The 20640-nt window shown below is 41.3% G+C and overlaps 1 protein-coding gene across 1 annotated transcript in view; it reads right to left on the bottom strand.

Annotated features, from left to right (window-relative positions):
- The window catches only part of LOC106134456 (uncharacterized), a 28154-nt gene that overhangs the window by 6879 nt on the left and 635 nt on the right, over positions 1–20640 (bottom strand). The window contains exons 2-9 of the mRNA XM_060948820.1: positions 15296–15500; positions 13558–13691; positions 12330–12470; positions 11539–11742; positions 10340–10570; positions 9872–10040; positions 8173–8280; positions 3734–3996 (exon numbers count right to left, since the gene is read on the bottom strand). Coding sequence (XP_060804803.1) covers positions 3734–3996; positions 8173–8280; positions 9872–10040; positions 10340–10570; positions 11539–11742; positions 12330–12470; positions 13558–13691; positions 15296–15500 — 1455 coding nt within the window. The remainder of the gene's footprint in view (positions 1–3733; positions 3997–8172; positions 8281–9871; positions 10041–10339; positions 10571–11538; positions 11743–12329; positions 12471–13557; positions 13692–15295; positions 15501–20640) is intronic.

Raw genomic sequence — 20640 nt, 5'->3', positions numbered from 1 at the left:
TGAGTTAGCCTCGAAGTAAGTTCGAGACTTGTGTTACGTGATACTAACTCAACGATACTATATTTTATAACAAATACTTATATAGATAAACATCTGAGACCCAGGCCAATGAGAAAAAGTTATTTTCTCATCATGCCCTGGCCGGGATTCAAACCCGGGACCTCCGGTGTCACAGACAAGCGTACGGTTACCACTGCGCCACAGAGGCCGTCAATGACGACTCATTTCAATTCTTAGAATATAATAACTTTGTTTGACTTATTAGCTTCCACTGAATTTATTATTATTTTTTTTATAAAATCTGAACTTCAGTAATTGCATGCCGAAAGGTAAAATGTAGCGGTACTATTTATATATATATATAACATCCCATATGTTACCTACATTTGCAATAAATAATTTGACTTTGACTTTGAATAATTATCAAACATGCCACCCATTATTTAACCATTTGCATAAGTTTACTTTTATAGATTTTAGGTTACAAAAAAAATATATCTATACATATAATAAATCTGTAGAAAGGTCAATTCTGTACATTGAAAATATTGAAAAAATAAATAGCAAGGGGTGTTACTGGATCGATACCAAACACAAAAATGTGATTAAAAAAATTTTTGTCTGTCTGTCTGTATGTTCAGGCATCACGTGAAAACTAACGGTTCGATTTTGATGAAACTTGGTATAATTATACCTTATTATCCTGGGCGTAAAATAGGATACTTTTTATCCCGAAAAAATACGAAGAAAAAAAAATCTTAATTTTTCAGTTTATACATAGACGTTGTTCTGTAGAACCGCAGTGGATTTAGCGCCGTAACCTGTAGCGCCTAAAGTCGGCTTTGGCTTGAACCGTTTGCTGCACAAGCGGGCCGCTACTAATACTACATAGCTACATTAATTCCCATCAAGCTGAAAATGAGTATAATTATTTAAAACACAATCAAAAGCATTATTTCAAAATTCCCCATGATTCCGGTTTAAGGAAAAAAATTTACTCACGGTCAAAGGTAAAAAATGGGTGTATCGCAATTTTCTTTAAAACGGTAAGTTTTTCAAATCGGAAAATTACCTCAGACATAAATTGTAGATCATAAAGTTATCTATAAAAAAGGTATCAATAATTTTTTTCAACAAAGCTACCGTTTCTGTGATATAACGATGCAAAAAGTTGCAAGCGTCATAATATGCATCCGTTTCCTTGCCACCTCTGAGGTAGTGTACTATTAGCGCGTTTTTTTTAACATTTTTATTATTAAACTTGAAAAAGTCTGAAATAGGTTAGAATAAACACGTGTTTTCACTACGCAGTGGCACTCAAGACTAACTTTCGCATTTATTTTTTAAAAAAATAGAATAATCATCTTAGGACAATAATAGAGATTACAATTATCAAATTCAATGCAATAATCAAATTAAAACTAAAACTACTTATAAAAAGAAAGAAAAAAGATGACTACAAACTAAAATTTAATTTATAAATTGTACAGTCCTTGCATAGCATCAACATGCGCGAATGTGCCCAGAAGGCTGGTAGCATTGCCAATTCGAATGGCAAAGCTGATTCTCTGAGCCAGATAATTTCCAGCCTTCCGGTCAAGAGATACCTCAATTAGCTTTTTCGACAATTGTCGGAAAAGCTGATGGGCAGATAGGCCCCCCGGTCCCAGAGTTTCTACCCCAAAAGGTTCAAAAGTATAGATATTACCGATAACTACATACAAACATACATACATAAAATCACGCCTCTTTCCCAGAGGGGTAGGCAGAGACTACCTCTTTCCACTTGCCACGATCTCTGCATACTTCCTTTGCTTCATCTACATTCATAACTCTCTTCATGCAAGCTCGGCGCTTTCGGGTACTTTTGACCTGACCCTTTACCAGGACGTCCTTAATTTGATCAAGATATGTTCGTCTAGGTCTTCCCACCCCGACCTTTCCCTCCACACTCTCCATGTATATCTGCTTAGTCAACCTGTTTTCATTCATCCTCTCCACATGGCTGAACCATCTCAACATACCCTTTTCTATTCCTGTAACTACATCTTCTTTCACATCACAACATTCCCTTATCACGCTGTTCCTTATCCGGTCACTCAATTTCACACCCAACATACTCCTTAACGCTCTCATTTCCACTGCATTTATTCTGCTTTCGTGCTTCTTTTGCCATACCCAACTTTCACTCCCATACATTAATGTCGGGACCAACACGCCCCTGTGCACAGCCAGTCGAGCCTTTTTGGATAGTTTCTGACTGCTCATAAAGGCATGCAAAGCTCCATTCACCATGTTCCCCGCGTTCACTCTCCTTTCAATATCACTATCACACACTTGCCATCTGATGTAAACTTTGATAACTACATATTTGCGCCTTTTGAGGTTTTTTGCCTCATTTGAAGCAGAACGGCCTTAGATTTAGTACCCTAAAGATGAGACGGCGCAAGTGTGTCGACACAAGTAGCATCCCACACCAAAGGCCGCCCCAATCTCCAGGGTACCAAAGTCATACCATCCGGTCTCTTGGCATCATCCCGAGCCAGACCGTTTGGTTCTAGAACGGCTGGAACATGGATGGTGGCAAGAGCACGGAGGATTATATCATTTAGGGCGGCATGGCGCCCTAAACGGCCGGCACTCCTAGGGCATGAGAGGCCGTGGTGTCCATAACCGACAACGGTATCCCCGCAAGGACAACTATTATTAAAGACTAACGGTATTTTGAATTCAAGTTAAAATTACCGACAGAACAATATTTTTACTTATATTACTGCTACATAGAGTATATACGAGACGTGCTTATGCATAATATGACGCTTGCAACTTTTTGCATCGTAATATCTCAGAAACGGTAGCTTTATTGAAAAAAAATATTGATTCCTTTTTATAGATATCTTTATGATCTACAATCTATGTCTGAGGTAATTTTCCTATAAAACTTACCGTTTTGAAGAAAATCGTGAAAATCCCATTTTCTTACCTTTGACCTTGGGTAATTTTTTTCCTTAAACCGGAATCATGGGGAATTTTGAAATAATGCTTTTGATTGTGTTTTAAACAATTATACTCATTTTCAGCTTGATGGGAATTAATGTAGCTTCATTCCTATTTTTTGGTCTAAATTGACCGGACTGAAAATAAAATGGAGAAATAAACCATCTACGCGAAGACCGACATCCGCGCGGACGGAGTCGCGGGGGAAAGCTAGTATCCAATATAAGCTGTTCTCGCGACTTCATCCACGTGGTATAGTTATTTTGGGCATCATTGAAGCCCTCGAGGATTAATAATTTTCGCCGATTTTTTTTTCACATTCTCCATTATTATACATATAAAGCCTTCCTCGATAAATGGTCTATTCAACGCAAAAATAATTTTCAATTCGAACCAGTAGTTCCTGAGATTAAAAATAACAAACAAACTCTTCAGCTTTATAATATTAGTATAAATAAATAAAAAAATACGGTCGAATTGTGAACCTCGAAATGCTAATATATACGTTTACTCTCCATCTTTTAGCCATGGATGTCATAAAAGGCGTCTAAGGGATGGGCTTACAAACTTGAGATTCTTTTCTAGGCGATGAGCTAGCAACCTGTCACTATTTGAACCTCAATTCTATCATTAAGCCAAACAGCTGAACGTGGCCATTCAGTCTTTTCAAGACTGTTGGCTCTGTCTACCCCGCAAGGGATATAGACGTGACCATATGTACGTATGCAAAACTCACCATCTTTCAGCGCAGCCTGTTCCGCCTGCTTCTTGAGGTCCTCCTTCACATCGTAATCATCGAACCTGTATACCTTCTCAGCTTCACCGCTCCTCGTAGCGAATCTGTCTTCCTCATCATCCCGGCACACTTCAACAGTGTTTAGATCGTTGAAGTCGGCCGTATCGGCGTTGAAGGCGCCAGTTTTGAAGTCGTTTATGTATTCGTCGTGGTCGGTCAACGGGTTGTGTTGGCTGTTCAAGTCTGCGTGTGAGTTGTTTACGCTTGAAACAAAAAAAAAGATGGTATATATAAATTATACATAGGTACATATATAATCACGTATATATCCTTCGCGGGGTAGACTGTGCCGACAGTCTGAAAGGCCACGTTTAGATGTAATTTATCACGGCAATGTTTTTTCAAATATTTAGATGAATTTGATTTATTTTTGCAGGTTTAAGGTTAAAGAGAAATACTAATAATTTTGGGATTCTTCTTGTATTAATATATTATTCACATATAATATTTTATACATTTCCTAAATAGCTTCGGAATTGTATACTTTTCCTAGGATTTGTATGCAATTCCTAGATTTTATACATTACCGTTAAAATATATATAAATACATATGGGGCATTCCAAGGTAAGTGACACCAAACAAAAAAAAATAAAAGTGAAAATTATGTTAGAATATGCCTTTTGAATAACAGTACATAATCTTAACCTTACTAAACAGATTTATTTTTTCGTGAAAATCTGCATTTTTACTGTTTTTGCTCAATAGCAACACCGGATGTAGTCAAGCTCAATGCATAGAGTAATTGTCTATGGTTTTAAAAGTAAATATTTCGGCCATTTTGTTTGTGAATCGGCGCGTTGTCAACGTGAGCAAATTGATATATTATTAAAGATTTACGGCAAAAAATACGAAGCAAAACGGTAAGTTATGTTCTATGATATTAAACAAAATTTGGTAACCAGACTTCTTGTGTCCCGACACAGTCACACCGTCACAGTTTGATTCAATTTTGTAAATTCTAACCTCAAAAACGATTGCTTATGATAAAATGTGTGCTTTGTAAGTAACGAATGGATAGAAATTGAGTGATTGTATACATTTTAAAGTAGCTATGGGCCGTTGGGCTTTTTAGACATTAATATTTAGGTATGTCCCGACCGTCACAGTCCCGACCGTCACAAACCCTACCGTCATGATCCTATGCTAGCAAAATTTTTGTTTTTTGCAAATATCCCTTATATCGCTTGTATATCCAAAATATGATTAGTTTTGTGTTGGCTTTATTAGTTTTTGGTTTTATTTCGCATGGCATGAAGTGGTTGTGGTATAATTTTAGATGCCTATGGACGCGGCAGAGCGAAAACGTTTGTCTAGGGCCAGACAAAAAGAAGACCCAGATAAGAGAAAGCTTTTGTTAGAGAAGGAGAAGGAACGAAGTAGGAAAAGAAGAATAGAAGCTAAGAAAAACCAAGACCAAGAAGCGAAGTCTCTGTGTAGAGAAAAAGAGCGCCTTAGAAAACAAAGATACAGGAACAAACAGAAAGCAGCCAAAACTGTTGATGTTGATGATAGTGCCAGTTCTCCAATGGGTTCTTATAAAACAAAGAGAACATTAAAAAAAGCAATAAATAAGGTCATGGGGGCTATGCCAGAGAGCCCAACAAAAAAACAGGCTGTTGTTAGACAACTCGCTGTTAACATTTTGCCATCACTGTCTTTAAAATCTGTTTCAGATTGCAAAGAACCAAGATCAGACGCTATTAGGAAAGAAGATGAAGAAGTGGTGCGTAAATTTTATGAACTGGATGAAATTAGTCGGGCTGCTCCTGGAAGGAAAGACACTATTTCGATTAAGGACACTGTTACTGGAAAACGAACCCATGTCGCAAAAAGACATATGACAATGTCAGTAGCAGAGGGGTATCAGCTTTTTAAGAAGGACTATCCCAATATTAAGATAGGAAAGTCCAAATTCTTTGAATTTCGACCAGTCCATGTTAAAACTATGAATGACATGCCTCATAATGTCTGTGTATGTCCACAACATGCCAATTTCAATTTTATGTTGGAAACTCTAAGGAAATATGTCGAAAGCTTACCCACAACTACTGCTGACTTGTTATCTGCAATGACATGTGATATAAACAATGAAAAATTTATGCTGGAAGATGAATGCCCAGATTGCTTTAACATTACTGATATATTGCCTGTCAATTTGTTAACGAATATGGAAGTTGTTAGGAAGAAATGGGAGAAATCCGAATCCCAGTATGCCACAATATCTCGTCAGGGCTCATTGCATGAATTGATTCAAGAAATGAAGAACCAAACGCCATCTTTCAAAAGACACGTTTTTGTGAAAAGACAACAGTCCAATTATTTTGAGTCCAAGAAGAAAAGCAGCACTGCCTCGGAGATCATACTGCAGATTGATTTTGCAGAAAATTTTTCTATTTTGAGCCAAGATGAAATTCAAAGCGCACACTGGTCTCACCCTCAAGTAACAATGTTCACTGGATGCGCTTGGGGTAATGCTGGAAATTCTAAACATTCATATATTATTATGAGTAATGAATTGAACCACGACAAATACGCAGTTTGGACTTTTATGCGCCAAATAATTGAAGACCTGAAACAAAAGTATCCTGAGTTGCAAAAAGTGTCCGTTTTTTCTGATGGTTGTGCTGCGCAATTCAAAAATAGGTATACTTTGCTCAATCTTTGCTATAGTGAATCTGACTGGGGGGTACAAGTAGAATGGAGCTTTTTTGCATCCAGTCACGGGAAAGGGGCTGTCGACGGAATCAGTGCAACAGCCAAGAGGCTATTGTGGTCAGCCATCATGACGAGGCGTGCAAATGTCAGTAATAGCTATGACTGTTATTCCAACCTCAAGTCCAGGAACATTAGCGGAGTAGACTTATATTTTGTGGCTATTGCGGACATCGAACAGCATAAAGAAGATCTCGAAAAAAGATGGTCGGAGTTTCCTGCCATACCACGTATACAAAAACACCACAAATTTCAGGCAAAAAATTCAGTTATGCTTCTTTACAGCGAAACATATAACACAAAAAACAAGCTTTTGATTATCAGGGACAAAATCAACTATGCCGACGTATACTCATCAGATTCAGATGTCTCTAGCGATAAATCGCTCAACATTGGGCCTTCGTTATGGGCAAGAGATGATGATGAGGTACCATTAGCACCAGGTCCAAGTATGACGCACGAAAACACTATTCAGCATGGTTGTTTTGTGTTAGTAAGGGTAGAAAATGCAAAAAGAAAAAATAAAATTTATAGATACGTCGCTATTTGTCAGGGACCTCCAGAGGAAGATTCCGAAGTAAAGGTGATGTACATGAAAAATGTTTCTAAAGGAGATGAAGCAAAACAATTTATAAGTAATCCCAGCGATGTAGCATACGTAATGATGTCAGAAATAATTAAGGTGCTACCAGAGCCAACCATCCATACCAGTGGAGACCGAATTTTTTATGAATTCAATGAAAACATTGATGTTTTCGAGGCATGACCTAACTTTTTTTTTAACTTTTTAACTTTTTTAAACCTTTTTCGCCATATTTTTCGTAACAACCGTTAATAAAGGTATAAAAAATACATGCATTTTTGTTCATTTGCTACTTGTCTCGACCGTCACATCGGCTTGTCCCGACCGTCACATTCTTCAAATCAGAATTTTGTTGAAAATTATAATTTAATTTCGAACAGATCTGTAAGTATCGAAAGTTTTAACCTTTAAGTATACACACATAATTATTTGGACTAATATCATTAACAGTTTCTTACAAACTTTCATAAGTAGTTGTAAATCTGGAGTAGATTATTAAGTAAGAGTCCCGACCGTCACAATTTGTAACACTTTTTTTTTCAATGAAAAATATAATCTTAACACGTGAAATTCAGGTAAATTAGAGCTAACTTATTGAATTTTATATTACTGTTCATATCTATTGTGTACTGTTCAATATAACTATAAAATATGTGTTTAAGTACATAGAAAAGAGAGTTAAAATGTCCCGACCGTCACCATGGAATGCCCCATATACTAGCCCCACGCACCGGCTTCGTGAATCAATCAGAAGAAGTGAAGAAGTCAATTATAATAAATTTCATACACTTAATGCTAGAAGCATTATCTACCAGTCAACCATTGGGTCTGACAGAGAACTTTATTATTTTTTTTATATGAAGTATCTCATATCAATGAATTTAGAATTATGATTTTTTTTGTATACGTACCTGGCATTTTGAATTTAGAATTATTTTTGAATACGTGCCTGTCATTTTGAAGTTAGAATTTAGATATTTTTTTTTTACGTGCCTGTCATTTTGAATTTAGAACTTATATATTTTTTTGAATACATACCTGGCATTTAGAATTTAGAATGTATAACATAGTGTGTACAGTTACCTGGCCCGCTCGCCGCCCACCTCGCGGCGCGGCCGCAGCTCCAGGCCGGAGCCCCACAGGTGCAGCCGCGAGCGCGGCCGGTGGCGGCTCAGCGACGGCAGCATGCGCCTGCGCAACAATTATTACGATACAATACAATTGAATACATTTATTTTCAAAATTGGACACAAGGTATCACTTATTGACGTCACATCGCTTAAATCTAATTACTACTACTACCGGTTCCAAAGCGCATGTGTAGAAGAAGCGGCGGAACAGACTACTACACTACAGCATTTTCAGCGGCCGTCAATATACAAATAAAGATTTTTTTTATTGTATCTTTTTTAATCATCTCGAAGTACGCCCTTGGTAATGGATCTTGGATAGGGTGGGTCAGGGTTTATACACGAAGCCAGCCAGCCAGCTCGCCAGCAGCGGGGGGGAGGGAGATACTGACGTGCGCCGCAGCTGCTCCAGGTCGGAGGTGGAGGACGAGAAGGCGGCGGGCGGCGGGCCGGCCAGCAGCGGGGGGGAGGGAGATACTGACGTGCGCCGCAGCTGCTCCAGGTCGGAGGTGGAGGACGAGAAGGCGGCGGGCGGCGGGCCGGCCAGCAGCGGGGGGGAGGGAGATACTGACGTGCGCCGCAGCTGCTCCAGGTCGGAGGTGGAGGACGAGAAGGCGGCGGGCGGCGGGCCGGCCAGCAGCGGGGGGGAGGGAGATACTGACGTGCGCCGCAGCTGCTCCAGGTCGGAGGTGGAGGACGAGAAGGCGGCGGGCGGCGGGCCGGCCAGCAGCGGGGGGGAGGGAGATACTGACGTGCGCCGCAGCTGCTCCAGGTCGGAGGTGGAGGACGAGAAGGCGGCGGGCGGCGGGCCGGCCAGCAGCGGGGGGGAGGGAGATACTGACGTGCGCCGCAGCTGCTCCAGGTCGGAGGTGGAGGACGAGAAGGCGGCGGGCGGCGGGCCGGCCAGCAGCGGGGGGGAGGGAGATACTGACGTGCGCCGCAGCTGCTCCAGGTCGGAGGTGGAGGACGAGAAGGCGGCGGGCGGCGGGCCGGCCAGCAGCGGGGGGGAGGGAGATACTGACGTGCGCCGCAGCTGCTCCAGGTCGGAGGTGGAGGACGAGAAGGCGGCGGGCGGCGGGCCGGCCAGCAGCGGGGGGGAGGGAGATACTGACGTGCGCCGCAGCTGCTCCAGGTCGGAGGTGGAGGACGAGAAGGCGGCGGGCGGCGGGCCGGCCAGCAGCGGGGGGGAGGGAGATACTGACGTGCGCCGCAGCTGCTCCAGGTCGGAGGTGGAGGACGAGAAGGCGGCGGGCGGCGGGCCGGCCAGCAGCGGGGGGGAGGGAGATACTGACGTGCGCCGCAGCTGCTCCAGGTCGGAGGTGGAGGACGAGAAGGCGGCGGGCGGCGGGCCGGCCAGCAGCGGGGGGGAGGGAGATACTGACGTGCGCCGCAGCTGCTCCAGGTCGGAGGTGGAGGACGAGAAGGCGGCGGGCGGCGGGCCGGCCAGCAGCGGGGGGGAGGGAGATACTGACGTGCGCCGCAGCTGCTCCAGGTCGGAGGTGGAGGACGAGAAGGCGGCGGGCGGCGGGCCGGCCAGCAGCGGGGGGGAGGGAGATACTGACGTGCGCCGCAGCTGCTCCAGGTCGGAGGTGGAGGACGAGAAGGCGGCGGGCGGCGGGCCGGCCAGCAGCGGGGGGGAGGGAGATACTGACGTGCGCCGCAGCTGCTCCAGGTCGGAGGTGGAGGACGAGAAGGCGGCGGGCGGCGGGCCGGCCAGCAGCGAGCGCAGCGCCGACAGCGACTGCAGCGAGGCGGACGGCGGCGGCGGCAGCGGCGGGCCCCACGCGCGCCACGCAGACCCGCTGCCGCACACCAGGGGACCTGCACAACGTATAACATATTAACTATGGGCGGACAGGTCCACTGGAGATAACTGTATCCTGCTGCCGACCGTGAAGGCCGCAGCATAGGGTGACTATCCGTATCTGCAGAGTCTACAAGTCAAGGGTAGAGTATCAAAGAGACAGATAATCGCTATTTTATTTAGTCTTCATTGCACGTTTGATTCGGCGGTAAGTTAAATTCAGTATATTTCTGATAATTTCCTTTTTTTTTTTGTTATCTTACTACTATGGTACACAATTTTGCGTCAATATAAAACAGATTTACGAAAAACTCACCATACTCCGCGGCCGGAATCTTGGCCGCCATTTGGGGCGACCCCTCCCTTATACCTTCGCTGTCCAAGCACTCCTCCAATATAGCGCCCTCCTCTTCCCTCTCGCGCCTGCCCTGCACGAGAATCGAACCGGCCAACGCGTCCGACAACTTCAGTCTGTCGTCAGGTTCTTGCACCGGTTCGGAATTTGTCCTGGTGCCGATTGGAGGCAAGTTTGGTGTGACGCTCCATTCTGTAATTGATTTATTTATTTTAACTCAGAATAGCTGTGCCCGCGACTTTGTCCGCGTGGAATAGTTATTTTGGGCGTCATTGAAGCCCTCAAGGATGAATAATTTTCCCCGTTTTTTTTTCACATTTTCCAGTATTTCTTCGCTCTTAAAAGTTGTAGCGTGATGATAAATAGCCTAAAGCCTTCCTCGATAAATGTTCTATATATCACAATAAGAATTTTTCAATTCGAACCAGTAGTTCTTGAGATTAGCGCGTTTTGAACGCGACTAAACGCAAACAAACAAACTCTTCAGCTTTATAATATTAGTTAGATTTGTGTCTGGCAAAACCTGCACATTCAAGCAACTGGATGTGTAGCCATGATCGATCCAATACAGGTTGGGTTCCCCTGTAAAGGTTGCGGAGGTCAGATGGGAGTCGCTTCGTGTGAAAACCTGACTCACCCAATCCAGGATCCATGGTCAAAGACATACCCCGGGCTCCTCTCCAGAGTAGTGAGAATGCAACCGGGACAACCGGGAAAATGTCAGAAGGAAGAAGACAACAAAGGCATTAACAAATAGTTTTTGGATTTTTAATTTAATGTACTTGTAATAAGGTCGCTATTTTATTAAGTCTCCATTCCACGTTTTATTCGGCGGTAAGTATTCAGTATATTTCTGATTCATTACAATAACGCGGGAAAGAGGTGATTCTCCCCCGGGAAAGAGGCTTGATTTTATGTATGAATGTATTATCACCAGAGATCGGAACAGGTAGATTTAATTGGGGTCAATGAACTGAAACGTATATATTAATATGGACATGTAACATAGGACTACAATTTACGTGAACGAAGTCGAGGGAAAACAGCTACTACTAATATTATAATAATTATTATTCACAATAGCAAGAGACATTTTGCTTTTGGATTTAAAGTTCAATGCGCTTATAACAAGGTCGTTATTTCATAAACCAAAAACATACCCAAAGGCGGTAGAAGAGTATATCTATCGGCGAATGAGCAGTCGTATTGATATCTCGTATAGTTTCCGTCGTACATCGGCGCGAAGTCTCCCTCCGTGTACGTGTAAGCCCCGCTGTTGTAGGGCTCCGTTGACGCGTCATCAAGCAAACTCGGGATCGATAGGGACTCCTCGCTCCTCGTTTTCTGGATTTCTTGTTTGTTGCCTGGAGACAAGTTTGATAATTTTTTACATAGGTACATACATACATGTAATCACGTCTATATCCCTTGCGGGGTAGACAGAGCCAACAGTCTTGAAAAGACTGATAGGCCACGTTCAACTATTAGGCTTTAAGATAGAATTGAGATTCAAATAGTGACAGGTTGCTAGCCCATCGCCTAAAAAGAATCCAAGTTTGTAAGCCTATCCCTTAGTCGCCTTTTACGATCAACATCGATGGGAACGAGATGGAGTGGTCCTATTCTTGTTTGTATTGGTGCCGGGAACCACAAGGCACATAGAATAGATTTATTTTCAAAATTGGACACAAGGTAGACTGTTGGCTCTGTCTACCACGCAAGGGATATAGACGTGACCATATGTATGTATGTACGTAATCTATTCTATTCTATCAATGTATCGCACCACCAACTTAAAGTTTTTTTCTGTTTGGTCAGCTGGTTGACTGGTAGAGAATGCCAAACGGCATTAAGTCCGCCTTTTGTACATTTTTGTTTTTTGTGCAATAAAGTTTAAATAAATAAATAAATGTGACGTGACTCACTAGGAACATTCAGTAAACAAACTCACCAGCCTTCCTCTTCTGGACAGACAGGTTCTCCATCCGTCTGCGGAGGTCGATCATCTTGCCCATCGTGACCTCATTGTCGTGGACAGAGTCAGCCACATCCTCGTCCAGGTCTTGTTCGGCCAGGGTCAGGGATGATGAGTCTGCAGATAAGTAGTGGTTAGTCCCGTTAAACTTTTTATACATATACTAGCTGTGCCCGCGACTTAGTCCGCGTGGAATATTTTGGGCATCATTCAAGCCCTCGTGGATGAATAATGGATGTTTGTTAGTCTTTCGCGCAAAAACTACTGAACCGTTTACGATGAAATTTGGTATGTAGGTAGCTGAAGACCCAGAATAATATATAGGCTATTTTTCATCCCAGAGTTCCCGCGGGATTGATTGTCATGTTCTGATAAGGGTTCTACGCGGACTTAGTCGCGGGCGACCTCTTGTAAGATATAATTTGTTACTTACTTGATAAAACTACATCTAAACCCAATACGTAATCTAGAAATCAGAGACTAGCTCTATAATGACCCGTATCACTACATAGTATAAAACAAAGTCGCTATTTTAGTCTGTTTGTCTGTATGCTTAAATCTTTAAAATTACGCAACGGATTTTGATGCGGTTTCTTGTAACAAGCAGAGTGATTCAAGAGGAAGGTTTTTATGTTTAATAACATATATATTTTTGCACCCGTGCGAAGCCGGGGCGGGTCGCTAGTACATTGATAAAACTTCATCTAAACCCAATACATAATCTAGAAATCAGAGACTAGCTCAATGACCCGTATATAAATATAAACAAATAAACAAAAAAACTCTCACACTTGTTGTCATATAAACCCAATATATAATCTAGAAATCAGAGACTAGCTCAATGACCCGTATATATGTAGGGGTACACACATACATGGTACCTATTGTTCATTGTCAGCAAATTCCTGTAACGCGAACGGACGCCAGTCGCCCTCCGCCTGCCTCCATTCGCACTAGTGGATTTCTGTCCACATATTGTATCGTGTATCTAAAGTTATGTGAAACCGTATTTCTGTGTCAGTTATCGAACAATATATTCGGACTTTCGTGAACTGCATCAAGTCGTTTTACTGGAACCTTAAACCCTTCTGATAAAACTATAGTGTGTAAAGACAGTGACACATGAACATATACATACCAACAACAACACATATTTACATACTTCACATATAATTTAAAAAAAAAAACAAAAAAAAACTCTCACACTTGTTGTTGTCAATCGGACAATAAGTTCCGTCGCTGTTCTGACGCACGCGCAGCAAGTTGACTCTGCCGCCGTCGCGCAAAACTAGCACCGTGACGCGACATCCGGGACTACTACTCCATTCGCTTTCCTCCCTGAGAAAGATTTAAATACTTTCACTACTATTATAAAGGCGAAAGTTTGTATGGATGTATGGATGTTTGTTACTCTTTCACGCAAAAACTACTGAACCGATTACCATGAAATTTGGTATGTAGGTAGCTGAAGACCCAGAATAACACATAGGCTACTTTTTATCCCAGAGTTCCCGCGGGATTGATAGGGTTTCCATGCGGACGAAGTCGCGGGCGGCCTCTAGTACTTTTATAGTTTTGTTTCCGTGTGGTTCCCGGCACCAATGCAAAAAAAGAATAGGACCGCTCCGTCTCTTTCCCATGGATGTCGTAAAAGGCGACTAAGGGGTAGGCTTACAAACTTGGGATTTCTTTTTTTGGCGATGGGATGGCTAGCAACCTGTCACTATTTGAATCTCAATTCTATCATTAAGCCAAATAGCTGAACGTGGCCATTCAGTCTTTTCAAGACTGTTGGCTCTGTCTACCCCGCAAGGGATATGGACGTGACCATATGTATGTATAGTTTGTTTCTGGCATCAGAAGGGAATGAACTTTGGGGCCAGCTCAATATTTGTGATGGTCAACGGCCATAACCCGTGTGTGTAAGTGGGCGTCGGTGGTCGAATCGGTAAGGTGAAAAGGCACAGATTCGAATCCCATCTCGGCCATGTACCAACGACTACATATTTTCGAAGTTATGTACGCTAGTTTGAATACTAGCTAATGCTCTCACGGTGAGGAAACCTGCACATTCAGGCAACTGGACGTGTAACCATGCTCGATCCAATCCGTGTTAGGAGCTGGAAAGGTCCTTAAGACTCAGAATCACTTCAGACAATCGTCCCGTGACCTCACTCAACCTAGCGCATTCTGTGATCTATGAGGCAACCCACTTCTGATGTTTCTATAAAGAAATACATATGTTCACGTCTACACCCATTGCGGGGTAGACAGAGGCAACAGTCTTGAAAAGACTAATAAACCACGCTCAGCTATTTGGCTTAACGATAGAATTGAGATTATAATAGAGACAGGTTGCTAGCCCGTCGCCTTAAAAAAAAAGAATCCCAAGTTCATAAGCCCATCCCTTAGTCGCCTTACGACATCCACGGGAAAGAGATGGAGCGGTCCTATACTTGTCCAATGCCGGGAACCACACGGCAATTTCTCAAAAAAGAATGTACAAATAAATGAAAAATCATTCCTATCATACATACATAGGATACTACATAAAATAATTAAACATGTATAATTTTAAATTAATTTAATTTGCTGCGCCCTAACAGGGTTCATGTTTGAACTAATTTACTTTTTATATCATACTAGAGGCCGCCCGCGACTTCGTCCGCATGGAAACCCTATCAATCCCGCGGGAACTCTGGGATAAAAAGTAGCCTATGTGTTATTCTGGGTCTTCAGCTACCTACATACCAAATTTCATGGTAATCGGTTCAGTAGTTTTTGCGTGAAAGAGTAACAAACATCCATACATCCATACAAACTTTCGCCTTTATAATAGTATAGTAGTATCATATGTATGTACAATTTATGTAAACACATGAGATGCAATAAATGATTGAGTATTGAGTAAATATATTATATGTATATATTTACTATCATACCTGTTACTATCGAGGAGTCTCTCAATATCCCGCCACGGTTCAGAATTCGGTGGTGGTGGTAGCCGTCTCGTGGATATCGGCCCGACGCGCATGCCCAGCACCAAACGCAACCTAGCGCCATCTGTGATCGCGTGCGAGCGAAGGGACGACGAGTCATCCAGCTCCTTCAAGTTGTATAGGATATGCTGTTGGGACACTGGTATTCCTGAAAAATATACATGCATACCTATATAATATGATCAAATTAAGGACGTCCTGGTAAAGGGTCAGGTCAAAAGTAGCCGAAACCGCCGAGCTTGCATGACTCTTCATGTTATGAGTGTGGATGAAGCGAAGGAAATATGCAGAGATCGTGGCAAGTGAAAGGAAAAGAGGCGTGATTTTATGTATGTATGTATACATGCATAAAGTCAGGACTTTATCACTTGCGGGGTAGACGGAGCCAACAGTTTCCAAAAGACTAAAAGGCCACGTTCAGGTGTATGGCTTCGTGATGGAATCGAGATTCAAATATTGACAGGTTGCTAGCCCATCGCGTAAAAGAAGAATCCCAAGTTTATAAGCCTATCCTTTAGTCGCCATTTACGACAGCCGTGGAAAAGAGATGGAGTGGTTCTATTCTTTTCTATTGTTCCCGGGAACTACACGGCACCCGTTTCCCTTAGTCTATCCTACATCTGTTGCAACTGCACATATTCAATAGTTGCCAAAACGCTTTGATTCCGCGTCAATTTAAAAAATATAGATCTCTTAATTCTAAATCGTAGACGAATGCACATTGTCTACATTAAAAAAAACATGAATGAATGTAAAACTAATGATATCAATACGAATATTTCATCAATTAAATAAAGATAAAATGAGATAAGTACACACTGTACAAATTATGTCAACAACATGTCAAAAATGCACAAGCATTTAAGCGGGCATTATGTAAAGCTCGGGCCACACATGTTTGTCTATACTAATATTATAAAGCTGAAGAGTTTGTTTGTTTGAACGCGCTAATTTCAGGAACTACTGGTTTGAATTGAAAAAATCTTTTTGTGTTGAATTAACCATTTATCGAGGAAGGCTTTAGACTATATAACAACACGCTGCAACTATTAGGAGCGAAGAAACAATGGAAAATGTGAAAAACACCGGGGAAAATTATTCATCCTTGAGGGCTTCAATGATGCCCAAAATAACTATTCCACACGGACGTCGCGGGAACAGCTAGTCATTAATATAATCATCCGTGCTGCAATAAGCTTTCCTACAAAGCTCATCATTTAATGTACTGTTTGCATTTACTCGCGGCGCTAGTCAACCAGCGTTACCTAGTGTGAACACTGCCTTATAGTATCCGTGAGATATCTCTCGGCATTCATAGAATCGTCATGATGACGCATGACATATGCTAAGTGACGTCATACCGGACACGGAATGCAGTTTTCGAGTTGAGATGGTGAACTTTCACTTCATGCAAGTTTTCGGCCTATGACGTATTAAGGCGTTTTAGTTTCTAAGTTATGCAACTCTTTGATCGTATCTTGGCCTTCGAAGCTTTGTGACTAAGGATGTCTAGCTGGGGTCACACAAAAAATAAATAAATATATACGGGACAAATTACACTGATTGAGTTAGCCTCGAAGTAAGTTCGAGACTTGTGTTACGAGATACTAACTCAACGATACTATATTTTATAATAAAAACTTCTACGGATAAATATCCAAGACTCAGGTCAATGCATGTTAGTTTCCCATCATGCCCCGGCCGGGATTCGAACCCGGGTCCTCCGTTGTCACAGACAAGCGTACTACCGCTGCGCCACAGAGGCGGTCAAATGGATGATCCTATTTATTATTAGAACGATTAAGAATTCCTTATGTTTCCATCAAGTCAATCGGAAAAAGTTATTTTCTCATCATGCCCCGGCCGGGATTCGAACCCGGGACCTCCGGTGTCACAGCCAAGCGTACTACCGTGCGCCACAGAGGCCGTCAAAAAACATTTCTTCTTTCTTAAAGACACGGCAAGGGATTGTAACACACGGCAGAAGAAAAATAAAGTATTTACCTATATAGAATTCTTCAAAAGTGCCGTGTGGTTCCCGGCACCAATACAAAAAAGAATAGGACCACTCCATCTCTTTCCCATGGATTTCGTAAAAGGCGACCAAGGAATAGGCTTACAAACTTGGGATTCTTTTTTTAGGCGATGGGAGAAAATATTAATATATAGAATTCCTCAAAATGGTCTCTACTAGTCACAAACGACCTCTACTCGATATTAAACGGTCAGCCCCACTCGGCTGTCAATCAGATAATGACTCATCATTGGAGGCGGGCCAGGAGAAAACACAAAGATACACCTGTTGGTACTGGCACTATTATTTATTTTGAATCTCTATTTATTTTTACATGACAACAGATCAGATATAGAAATTAACGATTTAGTCACCCACTGATACTAATATAATACATACATACATATGGTCACGTCTATATCCCTTGCGGGGTAGACAGAGCCAACAGTCTTGAAAAGACTGAATGGCCACGTTCAGCTGTTCGGCTTAATGATAGAATTGAGATTCAAATAATGACAGGTTGCTAACCCATCGCCTAAAAAAGAATCCCAAGTTTGTAAGCCTATCCCTTAGTCGCCTTTTACGACATCCGTGGGAAAGAAATGGAGTGGTCCTATTCTTTTTTGTATTGGTGCCGGGAACCACACGGCACAAATATAATCTAGACAATTAATATTCTTCCCCGGTAAAGACCTGTATATTTTGTAAATTTATGTCTGCTATGCTGCAGTGTAATTCGTTGCCGCTTCTTTTATAAATAAATAAATATAAATATATACAGGACAAATTACACAGATTGAGTTAGACTCGAAGTAAGTTAGAGACTTGTGTTACGATATACTTTACTCAACGATACTATATTTTATAATAAATACTTATATAGATAAACATCCAAAACCCAGGCCAATCAGAAAAAGTTCGTTTCTCATCATGCCCTGGCCGGGATTCGAACCCGGGACGTCCGGTGTCACAGACAAGCGTACTGCCGCTGCGCCACAGTAGTCGTCGTCTTATACTTGCGCTTTAGAAGCGGTAGTAGATATATGTAATTTAATTTAAAACAAATTATATTGCAAATGAAGCTATTTCCGAACACAAGCCCATAATAATAGCCGATCAAGGGAAATGCTATTAATAAACTTGGTATGCCAATTGCGTCCCCATTGCCTACGGAATAGACAGAGCTATAAGTGTCTCAAAAAGACTGAAAAGCCGCATTCACCTAGATGGCTTAATGATCGAATTGAGATTCAGATAGTGCTGGTGTTATAGCAATAAACTTTTCTAAATACAAACACACCTACACACCAATGTTTTCTGTTTAAATAGGTCGTATTAAATAAACATTTCAATCAGTTTGTTTTCTTAAGATTTGACCCAGTTCAAGGCTAATTTTATTTGCTATGGATATAATTTCTACATACATACATCACACATATCCACGCTTTTAGCTACGTTAGCATAACACGCGCGAGGCCGTTTTTATCGCGAGTTAAACTATCGCTGTTTCGCCTTTTATTATAACGTGAAACGTGACAGCGATAGTTTATCGCGCGATAAAAACTGTCTCGCGCGTGCTATGCTAGCCCCGCTGATGACCCCTATCGAACGGTGTCAGGAAAAGAGGAACTGCAGTGTAGTTTGTTCCGCCGCGTCTTGTACACATGCGCTTTGGAAGCGGTAGTAGTTATAATTAGATTTAAGTGATGTGACGTCAATAAGTGATGATAGCAATAAGTGAATGATTGAGAAGAAGACCCCTTACCAGGTAGACAGAGAATATAGTCGCGAATAGCACCCCCAGAAGATCAGCACCGGTTGTTCACAGCCAGCCACATATATATATATATATAGTATACTTGATATATACAGCCAGCATTAGGTGGTACCCTTCGTAAAGACCATTTTTATTATTGTACTCATATCTATACTAATATTATAAAGCTAAAGAGTTTGTTTGTTTGAATGGGCTAATCTCAGGAACTACTGGTTCCAGTTAAAAAACTCTTTTTGTGTTTAATAGACCATTTATTGAGGAAGGCTTTAGGCTATTTAACATCACGCTGCAACTATTAGGAGCGAAGAAGTAATTAAAAATGTAAAAAAAAAGGGAAGATTATTCCTCCTCGAGGGCTTCAATGATGCACAAAATAACTATTCCACAGGGACAAAGTCGCAGGCACAGCTAGTACCTATATGTATATTTTTTGTTTGATTTTAATTGAATAATTTTTTACATTTTACTTTACTTTAAAAAACTGATCCGAAGGCCATATTCAGTTAAGTTTGTTACCAATACCAATAAATTATCAGATCACCATAGAATGAGCTTTTGGCAACAATTCAAATGTACAAAAGTAACATCTTATTGATCTGAATTACAGCATGCTGGAGTATGTTTTGCATGTTCTAATAATAATAATTTAGATAACCTTCCATGCTGGTCTCATAGTGAAGAAAGAATACAGTGTACGCTAGTTCTCTTCCCGTGTATATTGTAGTCATTGGAGGTGATGGGCAACCAACTAGCCCGTTTTGAATCTTATATAGTCACATCTATATCTCTCATGGGGTAGACAAAGCCAACAATCTTCAAAAGACCGATAGGCCTCGTTCGGCTGTTTGGTTTGATGATAGAATTGAGATTCAAATAGTGACAGGTTGCTAGCCCGTGAAATATGAAAATACCACAAAATTAAAGATGCCTTAATGCCATTGTAAGATCTTAGCATTATTGATTGATAGAAAAGATGTGGAATTTATTATGCCTAGCCTACCATATTGAAATAATCTAAATGATAAGAATTCATAAATATTTGTCATGTGTGTTGTTAAAACATTATAATTAAATGAAAAGTTGTTTCACACAATATAAACCTGGGTGTAGAATAACTAACCATTTCTTAGTACATATGGCTTTATTTAATAAATTTATACAGTATGACTTGAGCATGTGACACAAATGAAATATTCATTTTAAGGCTAAAAGGTGTCAAAGCTAGGGTTGAGGTTGCATACCACCGCACTGGGTAAATAGTTTTTATGCTGAGGTGGTAGGTGTTGGGTGGTGTTGGTTCAGCTGTAACTAATAACATGATAAACTCCAGTGGATTTTTTAAATTGTTTTGGTACTTTTTGCTTCAGCCATTTTCATTCTTGATTAATATTACATAATAACATAATAAAGAATTATTTGTTTAATGTAGAAAAATCAATTATTTATCTGCCTCTTTAAATTAATTACTGTTGCATTAACAACAACATGAAAACTGGA

This window comes from Amyelois transitella, chromosome 17 (assembly GCF_032362555.1).
Source record: "Amyelois transitella isolate CPQ chromosome 17, ilAmyTran1.1, whole genome shotgun sequence".
NCBI lineage: Eukaryota > Metazoa > Arthropoda > Insecta > Lepidoptera > Pyralidae > Amyelois > Amyelois transitella.
This window is presented reverse-complemented; position numbering and strand designations above follow the sequence as displayed.